Raw genomic sequence first — 17,500 nt, forward strand, 5'->3', positions numbered from 1 at the left:
GGGGGGTGCCGGCGGCTGCCTGTGGCAGGTTTGCTCTTCCTCCCACCCCCGCCATTGGCTTCTTGCTCCATTTCTAACTTGTTCAGAGCCTCTTAGGGAGTGTGTTAGAGAGACAGAGAGAGGGAGGTGAGTCAGAGTGTCTGGCTGGGTTGTGTAAAACCTGCAGTGAAAGCTACCCCACCCCCGCTAGGCAGTGGTGTTAGGGCTTTCCTTTGTGTTAGTGCTTCTTTTGAGGAATTTTGTGCGTCTTCCAAAATCAAAAAGTATCAGGGAAGTGGTCTACGATTTTTTTTTTTTTTTTCTCAAGAATAGGGCAGTCCGTTGCATGTATTGTCACTTGATTTGTTCTACTTGAAGATATTTTTAGCTTAATTATGATGCTTATTGCATTTGAACAGATATCTGGAAACATGGCTACTGAACATGTTAATGGGAATGGTACTGAAGAGCCCATGGATACTTCTGCTGCAGTTACCCATTCTGAGCATTTCCAGACATTGCTTGATGCTGGTTTACCACAGAAAGTTGCTGAAAAACTAGATGAAATTTACGTTGCAGGTAAGATGTAAAACTTGCAAAACCATGCTTACAATATTTTATTGGATTCTGCTGTCTTTGGGCTAAAATAGCAACTTTTTGTGGTTTCCAAAAGTATGGGAACTGCAGTCTTACCAAAATCTGTGGATGTTTTCCATTCAGTGCTTTAATTTGTCCTAGTATTTTTCAGAGAAAAGTCTTGGGCCAGGCCACTTGGGCTGAGGGGTGGGAAGGAGGAAAAGTATGCAGGTGACCATAGCAACAGCTGGAATAGGCAACAGATGATTTTTAGGAGGAGTAGGTGATGTGGTCTTTGTGCACTTTTTACAGTAGTTGTAGGTAACTGTAAGTAACCGAAGCCTTGGTATTCATCTTCTCATGTAAATGATACTTGGTGACATAGTATTTGGGCTCATGGATGCAAAGGTTATTGTATTGGTTCCCTCAGACAGGGTAATGGCTAGCATTTTTTAAGCTTGATTTTTGGATTGTGGTGGTCACTTTTAGTGCTGCAGTTTATTTGGCTTTATAGTTTTCTCAAAATGTACCAAGGTACCATTGCTAGGCAAGCTAAGTCAGGTTTTGATAGATCCTTCTGAATTCAGCTTCAGGATATTGAAAATAAACTTGGCCCGTGTAACATCTGGGTTTCACAGAAGTCAAACGAGTACATAAATGCAGTAACTGTTACTCTGAATCTTAACTTTTTTTGACACTTTTTGATGAAAAAAAGGTTAAATACACTTAAATACTTACCTTTAAGAGGACTAAGTGATTTCTTAGGTGTAGTAACTTATGTTAGTCGGTGATTGATTCAGGGGTCACTGAAATGCGTTACATGTGTTAAATGTGGTTAAACAAAGATTGCTGCCCAAATATAATTCGTATTTTTTTTCTTTTCTCTAGGGCTAGTTGCACATAGTGATCTAGATGAAAGAGCTATTGAAGCTTTAAAGGAATTTAATGAAGAAGGTGCATTGGCAGTGCTTCAGCAGTTTAAAGACAGTGATCTCTCACATGTTCAGGTAACGTTAAGCAATTTAAAATATAATTGTTGAGGGATAAACTGCTAGCTGACTGGCAAGAGGTTTGCTTAAGTCTCTTCAGTGATCCATATGTGATATGTAAAATGGGCACTGTATTAGTTCAAGGTAAAATTAGGTTCTGGCTTGTTATGTTTTCAGAACTGAAGATTAATATGTCTTTTGCAGAACAAAAGTGCCTTTTTATGTGGAGTCATGAAGACATACAGGCAGAGGGAAAAACAGGGGACCAAGGTGGCAGATTCTAGCAAAGGACCAGATGAGGCAAAAATTAAGGTATGTGCCTAAAAGATAAGTTATGCGGTCTGTCTGTGGTTTTTCAAAGCTGTTGTGACAGATACCTTGATTCTTTTGGAACTGTGCTTTTCTTAAAAAGGCTATTTTAGATTATTTGTCATTATTTGAAAGCTGTCACTTGCATTTTTATCTTAAACTTAATCCTCTTCAAGAGGAAGCTTAATATACTTTTAATTACTGGAACTGAATGTATATAAAAGTGAGAAAGATTTGACAGTTTGCTTTATGTCTAGTTGAGACAGTTCTACTATTTCACAGTTAAGTTTTCGGAAACTTGTCAGCCATAGGTCCTTGAGTTCACAATGCGCAACTTCAGCTACTGGTGTTTTGGGTTTTTTTTTCCTTCAGTTCAGGTTTAAAGCAACTCCACAATACAGAGGAGATACCACGTGTGTCTGAAAAGACAGATTGTAAAGAATTCAGGATTTAGCCCACTTCTTGTGGCATCATCGCTGTTCTCATAAACTGTACCCCAAACTGTCTTAGTAATGGACATGTTATTTCTTAGACCGAGTCTTCTGCTAGCAGGAGACTCCTGTCTCAAGAGTTAGGCATATTATGATTTATTTTAAAATTCTGTGACGAGCAACTCTTTCCTTTCCTTAAACTTCGGTAACTATCTAAGCACGCATAGCTGATGTCTTAAAAAGTAAGAGAATCTTTTAATCTTTAACTTTTCATGTGTAAACTGCAAAATGAATGTGTTTATATATTACAAATAACTATGTAGCTTGCGAAACTAGAAAATCTTTATTCTCCTGACTTTGAGGCTGGGATGCCATTTTACAAATTCAAAAAACTGATATGGTTTTTGTCACTACCACATAAAACAACAATATGAGGACTTGGTTAACTAACTTAAAGTAGCATAGCTTTTACTGCTGATGGCTATAGCATTTAAAATAACTTTGCAATTTTCCAGTTGTGAAATTACTAACTCCTGATTATAATTAGGCTTGTTTAATATGCTGTTTCTTTGTGTGTAGGGTTGATGTGTCTTTGTACAAAATTATTAAGAAAGACTAATTTCAGAGGAGTTTCTCATCATACATTTACATACTGAATTTCATTTAACATTTTAAATTGGTAGTATATCTGTCACTGTATGCAGTGATTCCAGTGAGGATCAGTTGTGCTGGGATGCTATATGTGCCCACAAGGAATTTGCGGCGGGGGGGATGTGGAGGACAGGATAGGAGAAAGGAAGTATGTACTACCACTTCAGCGGTGGGATACCTGAAGCAGTCAGTACAGTGTTCCAGGGGTGTAAGCACTTAAACATGTGTTCTTGAACTTCACACTTATGAGTAATCTCATTAAGTGAAGGGAACTCCTGTGCCTAAGTGTTTGCAGGATTGGACATGCCAAAACAAGAAGTGGCTCAGACTAAGATCTTTCTAATTAAAGGGAAGCTCGCTATTCTATTACTTGGCCTTTTTTTTGTATGAAAATGAAGGAATTGGGGAAAACTCTATGTGAATCTCTAATTTTCTAGCAGTGTTTCTTTACTTGATAGTTCTAATAATTGTTTTGCGAGTTTCTTGTTGAAGTACTAGCAGTAGGCTTGTTTGCCTGTGGGAGTTTCAAAGCAGTACAGTTTAAGACGAATTATAAGCATGTCTGTTTGTGAATGAAGTTCATCTAAACTACCTCAATTTGTGTATGATTGTAAAATTTTAAGTTTCTTACTTGAAGGCGCTCTTGGAGAGAACCGGCTACACTCTTGATGTGACTACTGGACAGAGAAAGTATGGTGGACCTCCTCCAGAGTCTGTATATTCAGGACAACAACCTTCTGTTGGTACAGAGGTAAGGAGAAGGCGATGTTTATGTAGATGTATTCTTATTCATTGGAAGTATTTTTTTTATAAACAACACTATGTCTGTTGTAGATATTTGTGGGCAAGATTCCAAGAGACTTGTTTGAAGATGAACTTGTTCCATTATTTGAGAAAGCTGGCCCTATATGGGATCTCCGCTTAATGATGGATCCACTAACTGGTCTAAATAGAGGATATGCTTTTGTCACTTTTTGTACTAAAGAGGCAGCTCAGGAAGCTGTTAAACTGGTAAGTTTTCTGACTTTGGATTTTTTTTTTCTTTTAAGAATACTCTCTGGCTTATAAGCAGTTGTCCTGATCCTAATGCTTAAATGCTTAAGATGCCTCATTGTTAGGTCATTTCATAAATGTCCACTAGATGTTTTTAAATATTTCCACATTGTGTATAAATTTTTACTGGCTGGGGTAGGGATAGGAAAAAAAAAAAGCCAGTGGGCTGCTGTTGTCCAGTTAGATGAGCCTTTATTATTAACAAAAGTTGTGTTAGCCATAGTGACTTCTGAGCTGTCTGCATCTGGATGAGTTTTGGAGGAAGTGGTGTTTGGGTTGCTATTGGTCAGGTTGTCTGTGACTTCTGATTTGCTTGTGCACCAGCAGGGGGCCCCGTGCTGGAAAAATGCTTCTAAAGTCACAGAATTTCGTAAGATACTTCACATGGGAGATAATCACTCTTGAGTGTTGAGGTCTGTTCTGTTTGCTGCAACTGACGGGGAAAAAAAAAGTCATAAATCCTGCCAGGTTAAAAAACATTTCCTCTGTTTTACACAGGTGTGAAATAGTTTGATATAAGGAATAGGCCACTCTTAAGCTTTCCCAGTTTTATGCATGAAGTATCCATCACTAAAAAAAAGAGGGAGGGGAAAGAAACACAGCCCTGATCCTCGCACTGCCCCTTTTGTTTTTCTAGTTAAGTTGAATTTGAATTTTTGGAGCTAGTTACTGCTGCATTGATGCAGCCAAGATCAGTGTGCGGCATGACCCTCAGGAGTGCTAATGATACTCATTCTGAGGTGTACTGATACGGTATTAATACAGTAGGGTTAAAATCTCTGTTTTGTAATAAGGTACATCTGAAACCATTAAGGTACCCTATTGACATATTATTAATGTAAGTCAGTTGGTGGAGACAAATCAAGATGAAGATGGGAATGTGTTTTGAAAAAGTATAGAAGTGTCTACAAAAGTAGGAGTACAAAAATACCTGGTATATGCTGTTTAGCTTTTTAAATAAGAACGGTTGGTGTTCCTGTGTGCAATCCAAATATACTGAGGATCACTGCGTATACCTCTTCGACAAAGTACAACTTAGCTATTTATATTGTGCGTGAACTCTTTAAGAGTTACGCACATGGCTTAGCAAAACAGTGAATCAAATCAAATATGTTCTCAGAGGCAGCTAGTAAACGAACAAAAAGGAACTCTTCTTCACTTAGCTGGATTTTGCTTAAAGGCAGTATGCTCTGAAAAGTCATTCAGGTTGTGTTTCTATAAAAGTAACATCAGATCCTAGCCTCAGTCTTCCACTAAATGATACAAGGGAAGGAGGTACTTGGTGTCCCTTTATATCTGATCTTTGATATGCAGGGGGAAAAAAAGCGTTGTGTTCTGTTTTTCAGTTAAATAGCCACTGAGTGTAATAGTTGAAAAGTGTTGTGATTGATGGGGCAGTTTTTCAGCCTTCATGCTAACTTATTTGAGGGCAGGGTTAGTTTTAAATTGGATCCTGTGGCATTTGTCAGCTTTTGAGTGGTTCCAACCATGGTTGGCTGGCTAGTTTGGTGTATTATAAGTTTCCCAACCTGTCTAGGGGTGATTTGCAGGGGTGCTAGCGAAATACAGCTGTAGAGCTCGGTTGAAAATCATGGGTCTATCACTTGTATTAGTTAGACATGCACGGGAGAGGCTGCTGACAGACCTCTTAGAAATGCTGAACCCTTGGTCCTAGCCGTTTTAATATCCTAGTATTTTAACAGGTGATGTTCCTTTTGATACTACCTATAATCTTCTGATGTGTATACAACTTATTTCCCAGCTTTCTGGACTCCCTGGGATAGGGGTTCTTTTGTTATTTCTCACCTTTTTCCCAGAGGCACTTTTCTTCCCCCCTATTCAGGACTCTGAAGTATAGCAAAAATGAGAATAAAAATCTCTGTATTGCCTGTAGGCTTCTGAGTAATAAGGGACAGCTATGAGGTTTTGTCAATACCCAAACTGCAGCAGAAATAAACTGACCTGTCTTCAAGCTCTTCCAGTTGGTGTAACATATTTTGCATACAATTCATATCTGCGTGGCTGTTGTATCATCCACAGTCTTTATAACAACTTAATGTAAAACTGAACTAAAATTTTTCGATAAACTTAATGTTGACTTACCCTATTCATTAACCAGAAGAAATCTTGCAATTTAAAAGGTTGAAGCCTTGATTTTGTTTATGCATATGCATTTTTAAGCCACTTAAAGGGGAGAATTCCCTAAATTTTGTTTGAAATACCTTTGGGGCTGTGCTTGAGACAAAAATGGAGTGATGCTATGGCCTTATACTGAGAAGACTTACAGATACAAACAGCAGTTAATTTTATGTCCAGGGTTAACCCTCACTGCTTAAGTAGAAATGGCATCTCAAATGTTCACACAAGCACTGATTATCAGAAGTCTGACCTTTTTTTTTTAACCCCAGGCATTTTGTTCCCTGTTATCATGTTTGTGTTTACCTTCTGTTTTATACTGGTTGAGTTAAGAATTATAACTCTAGTTGTGTTCTCTTGCACACATGTTCAATTCTCCCTCTTACTTCATATGAAGTTGCTAGATTTCAGTTTTTCAAAAGATTTCTGATTAAGGTTACTGTAGACATATACAGGAGAAATACTTGTGAAGCTTTTAGGAAAATACTGAAAACTATAGTAGCATATGGTGTATTTTTGACTAGAGCAAGTGTAAGCTTGATCAAAGTGCAGGTACAGGTGAGTTACGCAAATATGCCCCTTAAGCAGTTTGCCAGCTATGCATAGCAGTACAACTTGCCATTTGCTGCTGGAAATAAACTAAAATTGCTGGTGAAAGTTTAAGTGGATAAAATGACAAGACAGACCTTATGCATACTTTGGCCTATTTGTGAGTAGGTTCTTGCAGAACTTAGCACAAAAAAACCCCCAACCTATTACAGTGTCTAAAGGGTAGTAATATGCCTGTTACTAACTTCGGGCATTGATTCAGTGGTGACAGGAGGGGGAAGCAGTGTGCTGACATAGCTAATTTGATAGCCTGACTGTTTTGGCGCTTTACCCAGGTCATGATTTGGGCCTGTTCATGTCTAATCTAAGTTTACCGATGGTATGCAAACTATTTACCTAAAAACCACCAACTCTATGTTCAAGACCACCTAATTCAAGACTGTTTTCTCTGTGTTGAGAGACATACAATGAAAAGTAGTAGTTAGTGTATTGTAGCATGAAAAAACTACTAGAAACTACTGTTACTGTGGAATTGCAATATGTAGAATATTTTAATTTTTTAAAAATTATTATTTTGTTGCCATGAGTTAGTTGTATGAGAGGCTCTTTTTGGATTAAATGTGTAGGCAAACTTTGGTCTTAGACTCTAACAGGAACAGTCAGATAATATCTTCTATTATCCATATAGAATAGACTATTTCAGTTGGAAGGGACCTACAGTGACCATCTAGTGCAACTGCCTGACCAAAAGTTAAAGCATTATTATTAATGGCGTTGTCCAAATGCCTCTTTTAAACACTGGCAAGCATGGGGCATTGACTACCTCTCTAGGAAGCCTGTTCCAGTGTTTGACCACCCTCTCAGTAAAAAAGTGCTTCCTAATGTAACTGTAACTAATAAACTGTCAGCTTTTTTTTAAAGGTGTTTCTTTACAGTAGCTCAAAAAAATACTTTAATCTGTCTTTTCATTAATGTGTATAATTCTGTTTATTAATGATCATAATATATTTACAGTCTTCCTATGCAGCTGTTTCCTACTTTAAAATCAACTATTCCTCTGCTGCATGGGCAACAGATATGGAGATAGAAGTCTTTATCCTACTATGTTTTGAGACATAATTAGTTGGGAGGATGCTATCCCAGATCCTTTTCACATGTACAGTTCTCCTTTTAGTTCACATTTGGTGCAGTTGCGTAGCTTTGAAAACTTTCAGTGATGTATTTTTTTTTTTGCATGAGATAAATATAAATAAACAAACATCTTCACCCTGATTTTAGTGTACAAGGCAAGAAGGGATGTGGGAGAACTTGCTTATATAGGAAGGTTTACCACCCAACTCAAAATAACTCATAGAATAAATAGCTAGATTAAATTTTAAAGAGCTATTCTGCTACTGGTCAATAAGATGTTGACCACAAAATACATTTTCCTGGCTAAAGAACTGTCTGCTGCAGGGCATCCAGTTGGAAAGGGGTTGATGTCCCACCAGTTGACCTCCCTGCTGCTTATTTGGATGATGCATATCTGTGTCTGCATCTCAAGGAAAGGCATTTTTTGTCAACAGATGTCTACAGTAATACTTTTTTTTCCTTAAACTGCTGACTTGTTCAGGGTGTCTTCTAAACAATCTGTTATGGGAGAAACATTTGAACAGAAGTCTTAGGATTTCAAGTCAGTAGAAGGTTGTTCTTGCTGTTTAGTATCTTTACACGTGTAATCTATGTGCTTTGGAAAGTATTTGCCAATTGCTCTTGCACGTTTTGTGGAGAAGACCTGATCACGGCTCTCTTTTGTTAACTGTGGAACTTTAGAAGAGAATCTGACTTTTGTAACTCCTGCCTTGTATTATACACAATTCAAGAATTCATAGGTACAATCTATAGAGGAACTTGTGTTTTTTTCTGCACTGTTGTGAAGGGAGAAGCCTTGACCTTGATGACTTGGACATAAGATTTACCTTTCATGGTTCTACATGAAAAAGTCTCTAAAGAAACATGTATTAAGAAAGGGGCTTGAACAGGAAGGGAAGAATAATTGTTGGCTGAAATTGTGGAGATATCTTAGAGAACATGGGTATACTTCAGAGCAGTTGAATATGCATCATAAGAATGTGTTAAGCTCCACAGAATTCAGTATATTACTAAGTGCTGTATTTGCAAAAGTAAAATATTTGGTATGCTGCTGTTGGAGGGGAGTGAAAATTATCTGTAACTGATGATTGTCCAATTACTTTTCTTTCAGTACAACAACCATGAAATTCGTTCTGGAAAACACATTGGTGTATGCATCTCTGTTGCCAATAATAGGCTTTTTGTTGGTTCTATTCCTAAGAGTAAAACCAAGGAGCAAATTGTTGAAGAATTTAGCAAAGTAACAGGTAAGTCAATAACTATGTTTTGTAGAGCTGGAGAGATGTCAAACATGAGTGATGAACTCTTGGCTTTGGTTGAATGATGATTAATCCAAACGAAGACCACTCAGCATTTGTCCCGATTTTTAGGTGTTTTGTTTGTTTGTTTGTTTTAAACTGTTGTTGTGCTGAGGGCTGAAATATTTGTGATTAGACTAGATGTGTGGTTCCAAGTTTAACCTAGAGAATAAGTGTGTAATGTTTAAAAAAAGCCATGCAAAGAAATAGATGGTTTAATTATTTCAATACTAATGGATGTTTTAAAACTTTTCAAGGCAAAACTGAAGCAGGTTGGAGAATGTAACTAGTTCTGTGCTTCAGAATTCTTAGTGATTTGATAAGGATCTCTTTTTGATAACGGCAAATAAACTGGCAAAGATAACAATTGATGGCTTTCTCTGTTACTGAATGATATACTTCAGGTTCCTTGGAGTAACACTGGAACTTTTTAGATGTCTTAAAATAGTGCAAGCTTGATCTCTTGTTGTTTAGACATTCATGGAAAAAACATGTGCTGATAAGTGGTGTGACTTCAGGGTTTGAGAGGGGAACTGACAAAGCTCAACTTTTGGCTGCCCTTATCTCTTCTCCATTCGGTTAGAGGAAGGGTACTCTTCAATAGCTACTAAGCTTTCTTCACTTAATAAAAATGGAACCTGAGTTGGGATAGTCTAATGTCTCTCTTCGAAAATGTTGGTCTTGAAGGTAGAGAAATTGTATTATGTACATAGTCTCAAAAGTCTAGTGTGTTCATGCTTTTTTGGAACCACTTGTTAGATACATACTTGCCAGAAAGATAATCCCTACTTTATAATACAAATTCATGGATTGAAGCCATAACAAATAAATATTTTGCTTAATTTCAGAGGGTCTTACAGATGTCATATTGTATCATCAGCCTGATGACAAGAAAAAGAACCGGGGCTTCTGTTTCCTTGAATATGAAGATCACAAAACTGCCGCTCAGGCCAGACGTAGGTTAATGAGTGGCAAAGTGAAAGTCTGGGGAAATGTTGTTACGGTTGAATGGGCTGACCCTATAGAAGACCCAGATCCTGAAGTCATGGCAAAGGTAATAAAGCTATAAGGGAACCATAATACATTTAAAGTGCCTTGTTCCAAAGTAAGTACTTCCTGACATTAGCAAAAGTTTAAATAGCATGTTTCAGCCTTCTTGACAGAGATGTTGTAGGTGAGATGATAAAAATATGAACACACTCTAGAATTAATGTGAATTTAAAAACTATTGACTGATGTTATTTTGTGCTCCCAAGGCTGAATGTTGAACATAATTCTTGCCAAAATGGCACATAGGGTGATGTATTTAATTTCTCATCTGGAAGTGGTGGCGGTGACTCCAAAAGTTAAAATGGTTTTGTAGCTTAATATTTGGAAGGACCAAAATCTAGATATGATCACAGAACAAGCCTTAGTTCTTTTTAACCCTGGAACTTTGTCTATCACTTCAGAATCGGCATATGTCAGTAAGGTGCACAAACGTATTTTCAAAGTTGCCTTTAGCAGTTACTTCTGAGAAGTTAGGCCATTACTTTGTATTTGGAACTCGTATCTTTCTTTTTAATTTGGGAGGGGGTTAATTCCTGAAAATACTAAGACTAGTAATATTTTGGATTTTGAATATTTCAGTGAAACTGAAGTCTGGACTGTTAATGTTTTGAAGTACCTGTAGCAGTTGTTTTATATATATATGTGTGTGTGATATTTTGCCAGAAACGAATTACCTGAATTTTTTTTCCATGAGAGAATGCCCAACCCTGTTGTGGTTTTTTTTTTTCTTTTTTTTCCAGTTATGTTGTGTAGCTGAGTTGTTTAATGGAAACTCCTAGCTAGCCCATATCCTTATCTCTTTCTCTTTGCTTGCTTTTCATTTGTGCTTTTACTCTCATCTGAGACACGTCACTTGCTGGAGTCCTACTTTGATGGACCTAGTAAGATAGCTTGGCTGGGATCTCCTCTTTGGTGAGCCATAAGGGAAAAGGGTTGGGGTGGGGGCTCATTTTAGGGAAAAAGCTGCTTTTGTAATACAGGTATTACAGAAGCTTTTGGACTACCCTGTCTGCAGACTTTGTTTCTTGCCCGGCATCATAAACTGTCAGCAGTGGGGAAGAGTCCTGCAGGTAAAATTTGTCAAAGGTGGCACTTCCTAAATATGGCGTTCCTATGTATCTGTTCAGCTTCTTGGCTCAAAAGAGAAGAGACCTAATCCAGCAAACTGTTAAAATAAATGAGCAGGAACTTCTGCTGACATGACTGAATAGATGAGCAGGAAGTGATAGGGGACGTAATCGGGTATCTTTCCTAAGTAAGTTTACAGATGTGGGGAGCGAAAGGCTAAAGAAATTAAATCTTGATAGTGGTTTGCCCCATTTAGTATACAGTTTTTTGAATGTGTTAATGCCTTGTATTGTTTTGTATTTGAAATGGGACATGAAAAGGGAAGAAACATAAATATGGAAAATGTGCAGAAAATCAATGTGTATACTTCTAGAGCCATATGCCAAAGATTAGGGCATGGAGCTTGGGTTGAAGACCTAGAAAAGTGAGACTGTGTGAATGAGAATACTGAAAAAGTAGAGAACATCTAACTTGTATCTGAAGGCAGAAGTTGAGACAAGCATTGGTGTCTGTCCTTTCCCGCTGGCTGTGTCTCTTAGTTTATTCTTGCAACAAGGAAAGTCTCTACTCCAGTCTTTCTTGCCCACTTACTGTACATTTGGAGAAACTCTGACCGCATCTGGCACTTCTGGAAGTGTTAGGTTTACTTTCTGTTGTTTATTGCTGTCTTTTTCCGAAGAGAAAGAACAGCTGAGCTGCTACTGCAGTCAGTAATCTCCCAGATGTGAGCTGCGGGTTGGCTGTCGTTGTTGCTTCTGAGTACCGTCAATCGGGAGCAAAGGGAGAGCTTTTGACCCTTGTTGTCTTGCACATTGCCGTGGTAGAAGGCTCTGGAGGAAACACTGTGAGTAGGAGGAGTAGGTTGCTTTTATCAGAATAATCATCTGATGGGCGGTTTTCTTGTCAAGACTGCTAGAAAAACAAGTCCATAAGAGCAAACTATGGGGAAGGCAAATTCACCTTTGTAGCCAGAAGGTGAACAGTGTTGTTCTGAATACTTCGCAGAAGCAGCATGTCATTTCTTCAGAATATGGACACCTACTAATTTAAATTTCTTAAATGTTTTCTCGAACCTTTTTTTCTTTCTCCTCCAGACTTTTGCTTAAATGTGGTGGAGACTACTGTATGGATGCATACTTAAAATTTAAATGGGGTGTTACCTTAAACATGAAGTACCTTGAGCGTGATCAGGTAGAAAGCTAGATTCTGAAGCTAGACACGTGCTACAGGAGATTAGTGCTTGTACTGACAGATCAGAGTATAACTGGTTAAGTAATTGATTTCTGGTCCAAAGTGGCGTTTTTTCCAATTTTCAGTAGCTGTGTTGATAACTTAATTTCTCCTAAGTGTTATTTTGATGCCTCTTATACCTGTAGTGCAGATAAATTTCTTAATGTTTTACTTGATTTCTGTAGCATGGCTGAGGCTACAGAGGACATTTTGGAGTGGCAGGTTAAGCAGCTGAATAAAGTCTTATGCTTATGGCTGCCTGGTAGATTACAGGGCAGGAGACAGCCCGTGAAGAATGTGGTAATGAAGTCTGAAGTGTTTGTGCTGTAGGTAAGAGGAGGAAAAGGAGCAGATCCCAGAAATTTTGGGGGTAGTCTAATCTTAAGCAGTTTTAAGGCGGGTTCTACCTTTATGACAAAATGCTGCTGCTGGGTATATTGCTTGTTAGGTGTGTATTTATGGATCTTTGGTGTTATCTGTGAGCCTTAATGAAGAGGACTTTTTTTTTTTTTTCTTCCCTCTTTAGATAGCTTAAATGAAGTAAAAATGGGTTCATCTTCTCTCAACCTACGCTGTAACCTGCCTCCTAGCTTCGACATCATCTTTGACTGGTTTAGCTATGCCTCTAACCTTTTTTGTAAAACAAATTCAGCTGTTAGAGATTAATGGATTTGTGTACACTGGAAAACATTTAAATTAGTTGCTTTTTACTTCTTTAAAAAATGTTGTGTTAGTGCATCTTGTAACAAAAAAGTGATGATTTTTGAGGTTTTTAGTCATGTCTGACGCTGTCAGTCATTGTGGATTTATTAGCGAAGGCTACTTAGGGTTCCTCATGAGATTCTAGTTTTCATCCTTTCCTAGAGTACAAGAATAAGGAACATTTGTTTGAGAGTTACCGGGTTTTAAAACCATTGATTACATCACAAAACTTCTTGTAATTAATTTTCATGAAATAGGTTAAGGTAGCAATTAGGATACTTCACTAAAAATGGTTATTACATATGGGTTGCAAGAAATAAAGGTTGCTCTTACCATTAAGGCATGTAGGAGAAGCTTAACAGAGGATAGGAATTGGCCTTCTTTGTGGAGCTGGCTATGACTTTTATCATCTCCCGAGAATCAGCAAGAGTAACTATTGCCAAAGATGAGAGTTTGTACACTGGGTCAGACTTACGAGCTGTAGTATCCCTTCTTACAAACTCTGCATCCCATCCCAGTTTGACTAGTGAGTGAGACAAAGATTTATGGAAGTCTGTCCTGTTTATTTGTAACTTAATTACATAGTAATTCTTATAAAAAGGGTGTCTGGGTTTATTGAGTTCCTGTATGTGGTGGGAGTAGAGATTATAGCTCTGCTTCAAAAATCGAAGCATGCTTTCTTTGGTTCCTTAACACCCTGTGTTATTTGTATTGACCTTCAGGGTTAGGAGCGGGAAGTCAGTGCTGCCATGTACAATGTTCACTTACTTTTTGTCATCAGCTAGTTTGAAACCACTGGTAGCGGAGGGGATGTGAACAGAACTTGCAGGTCTTTGCTGCTGATATGCAGCTGCATTGTAGGAAAGTAAGACTGTGAGCATTCTTTGGCAGTAGGAGGTGACTAGGCTGTCAGGGCATGGTGGCAGCGTATGGAAGGGACTCTCCGCAGCAAGTCAGAGGCTTGTAAGTTGTGAGAACTCATGGATGACATCATGCAAACATGCTAATATACAGTCATTTAGTGCAACCTCAGTGTGGATGCAAGGACAAGTCTTTGAATACTAATGGGTCACTAATGTACGTGATTCCTGGTGTCCAGTGTACATTGTCTGCTATATTAAATAAGAGTCTAGTTTAAGCCTTTGTCAGGCTGCTCTGTATTTTCTTTTATCGTAAGCAGTTGGTGGTTGATGAAACTTTATATTGATGATTTAGTCACTATCAGGCAGTTAACGGGGCATATCTCAATAGTTGAAAGATAACCAACCTCTCTGATTTTATAAGCTGCATAGCAGTCTTTGTGTAGTTTAAGAGCCATATTGCATGCTTTAGGGAGCTGGGGGAGGGAATAGGCTTTCAGAGTTACTTGAAGCTGGCTGTTCCTCAAGGGAAGGATACGGTTTGACTTGTGAGAAAGTCCAAGGGTGACTTGGCAGTGTCAGCCTCAGTATCCCCTTCTGTCTGTGTTCTCTCTGCTAGCTGTGGATTCAGGTCACTGAGTGCTCCTCAGGCAAGCACAGTCCTGATGCTAGGTATTTGGTGTAGCTATAGCATGGGAGCCACAAGTTAAGCAGCTTGAGAGCTGCAGGCCTGTCACCTCTGACCTAGATATTATAGTGATGACTGTTCTGCAAATACCTGAGCAAAAACCTGTCTAAACAATGAAATGTTTTGACAAGTTAATTATTTTGTGTGTAACCAATCCTGGATGCCTTCTTTCAAGTTTGAAAGTGTTCTGAGTTCAAAATTATTGCTGCTAGGATTCTTTTAAACATTAACACAAATTGGGTTGACTTCCAGGATACTAATACTTACGTAATCATGTTTGAAAACATTTAATATTTGTATTGGGGAATTTTGGAGCTAACTCATGCTGTATGAATATATAAATACACGTATTCATGTATATAAAATGCTGTACATAAAATGTAATTATGATTTCAGTACTGCCAATAGTAATGGCTTGCAAAACTTCATTTTGAGTTTTGGAATTAGATCATACTTCTAAGTCCCTTTTTTTTTTTTTTCCTTCTTTTAGGTAAAAGTTCTGTTTGTACGCAATCTTGCCAATACTGTAACAGAGGAGATACTAGAAAAGGCCTTCAGTCAATTTGGAAAGCTGGAGCGAGTGAAGAAGCTAAAAGACTATGCTTTCATTCATTTTGATGAACGGGATGGTGCTGTAAAGGTAAGTGAAGAGGACTGTAACTGTGTGTTTGTGTGTGTGTGTAAGTAGTGACTAAGCATAACATTTAGAAGCTGTATAATTCTTTTAACTTGAGAAAAAGCTCTGTCTGGAGAAATGGTAACACATTGTCACTGATAACTGTCATCTCTGGGTGTCTCCTAGGAAGACGCAGTTGCTAGCTTGAAAAGTGGATCTTAGATGCACCTATCCTAAGTAATTCTGCTGATAAGTATCTAAGATAATCATATGTGTTATCATTTGAAACTGAAGTGCCAGAATTTGAATGACTCTTCTCACCAAATTATTGGTAGAATCTAAAGCAGTTTCTCTAGGGCAGGTGATAAAAACTTAGGTAATCTTTTTATTTTCCAGGAACAGAAAGACTTCCTTTTTACGGTGTGGAATAAACACCTTTTCTTTTTGATGAGAGGTGCTGGACAATTGAGTAATTGTCATTCCTGGGTTTTGCTAGCCTGGTCTTGGTGTTTTTTCTCCTGTCACCTGTCACTAGGAAGGGGAAAGTGTAATTCCTCTCCTGCCTATAGTGTATCTATTTTTTATGTTCTGTGGGAGGATGCAGGATACAAGGAGATTCAGTTTTTCTTACTCATCCAGATGCCTTAAATCAGATGCTTAGGAAGATGATGGAAAGAGTCTTCATAGGATATGAATCCCATCAAGGCTTAGCTATATAGAGTCCTTAGAAGTGGTAGAATCTTTAGGATTCCCTTGCTTGAATTTAACTTGTATCAATTACTGTGGCCCGTGGGAATTGTACATGTGTGTGTGTTGGTGGGTTTGTGTTGGGTTTCTTTTTTTTTTTTTGTCATGGTTTGTTTTGGGGTGTTTTTGTGGTCAGAATGAGACTGTTAAATTCTGATTTTTAACTTCTGATTTAAAAAGCTGCATTTATTGCAAGTAAAATAAAGGAGTAAAAACATACACTGATCTCTAGCTTTAGTAGTGTTTGCATGTGTGCTAACATTAGAAATTTATTCCCTTATTGCAAAACCTGTACTTTCAGAGGACAGTTCCTTCACTTCATTAATTGAAACAGCTTGCAAAGATTGAAGCCTATTTACAGTTTTGAGTGGAAGATTTCTAAACTGATACATGCAGTCCTGGGTTTGAGAGCCAAGTTAAGAGGAAATGCATAACTCTGGAACCCACAATACTATGCTGTCTGATTATTTTAAAAAATTTTTTAGCTTTATATTGTTACTTTAGCTCTGGATAACAAATTTTAAAATGCATGGTCTAAAAGATAGAATAAAATTAATAACTTCAGATATGCTTAGAAGTATATTTAAAGTCTGGTTAATTCCTTCAGGCAATGGAAGAAATGAATGGCAAAGATTTAGAGGGAGAAAACATTGAAATTGTTTTTGCTAAGCCACCAGATCAAAAAAGGAAAGAACGGAAAGCTCAGAGACAAGCGGCTAAAAATCAGATGTAAGTGTAAATGCATGCACATATGTTGTATTACTTCTGAAAGACATGTACACTCCTACAGAATTAGAACTTCTGGGTATTTTAGTAGGTATACTATAGTGTATACAGGTTTTCTGGCTTCTCTGAAGATGTTGGATTCATTTAAGTTGTTTGCATTTTACTTAAGATCTAGTAGTGGTGTTGGTGAGAATTCAGGTACTGTTTTGCTCTGCTCATTGAGTGTGAGAGCACCAGAGGAAATGTTTGAAGGTCATGAAATGTACACACTTCTCACTTTTTATTCTAAACGTTCATGCACTTCTACACTGATACGTGATGTGGATGAACTTAGCAACATGTGCTCCTCCCAGTGGGCTTAGCAGTACTGATACAGCCCCCCTGTTTAGTAAAGTACCCACTGAAAGGAGGATCCTGACATTCTTTTTTGCCACTTCCAGAAGATAGATCTGCTCTTGAGGCTTATAAACTCATACTAATAGATATTTTGCACTAATAAATGCTGAATGTTGCAAAAAAAAAAAGGGGGGGGGGGGCATCTCTTGCTAGTGTGTTCTGCTTAATGTTCTCATGTGTTTTTCTTCTTGGATATCTTGTAGCTTTCCTAACCTTCTTCCCTCCCCCACCTTATTTCCAAAAATAACTTCTGCTAGTGCTGCTGTGCAGCATCCAAGAAGACAGAATAGTGAGGTTACCAGATTAATACAGATC

At 37.9% G+C, this 17,500-nt stretch overlaps 1 protein-coding gene across 5 annotated transcripts in view; it reads left to right on the forward strand.

The window, feature by feature from the left end:
* The first annotated feature begins 374 nt into the window (after window positions 1-374).
* SYNCRIP (synaptotagmin binding cytoplasmic RNA interacting protein) overlaps window positions 375-17,500 on the forward strand; it is a 23,844-nt gene continuing 6,718 nt past the window's right edge. For 4 of the 5 annotated variants that reach the window (XM_019472989.1, XM_009282697.1, XM_009282698.1 and 1 more), the window contains exons 1-9: window positions 401-558; window positions 1,444-1,562; window positions 1,749-1,856; window positions 3,573-3,686; window positions 3,770-3,946; window positions 8,916-9,051; window positions 9,951-10,156; window positions 15,191-15,340; window positions 16,671-16,792. In XM_019472989.1, the coding sequence (XP_019328534.1) occupies window positions 411-558; window positions 1,444-1,562; window positions 1,749-1,856; window positions 3,573-3,686; window positions 3,770-3,946; window positions 8,916-9,051; window positions 9,951-10,156; window positions 15,191-15,340; window positions 16,671-16,792 (1,280 nt within the window). In that variant the 5' untranslated portion in view covers window positions 401-410. Of the gene's footprint in view, window positions 559-1,443; window positions 1,563-1,748; window positions 1,857-3,572; window positions 3,687-3,769; window positions 3,947-8,915; window positions 9,052-9,950; window positions 10,157-15,190; window positions 15,341-16,670; window positions 16,793-17,500 lie in introns of all 5 variants that reach the window. The other variant, XM_009282696.2, reaches the window with a different exon arrangement.

The sequence above is a fragment of the Aptenodytes forsteri genome, unplaced genomic scaffold (assembly GCF_000699145.1).
Source record: "Aptenodytes forsteri isolate BGI_AS27 unplaced genomic scaffold, ASM69914v1 Scaffold245, whole genome shotgun sequence".
Classification (NCBI taxonomy): Eukaryota; Metazoa; Chordata; class Aves; order Sphenisciformes; family Spheniscidae; genus Aptenodytes; species Aptenodytes forsteri.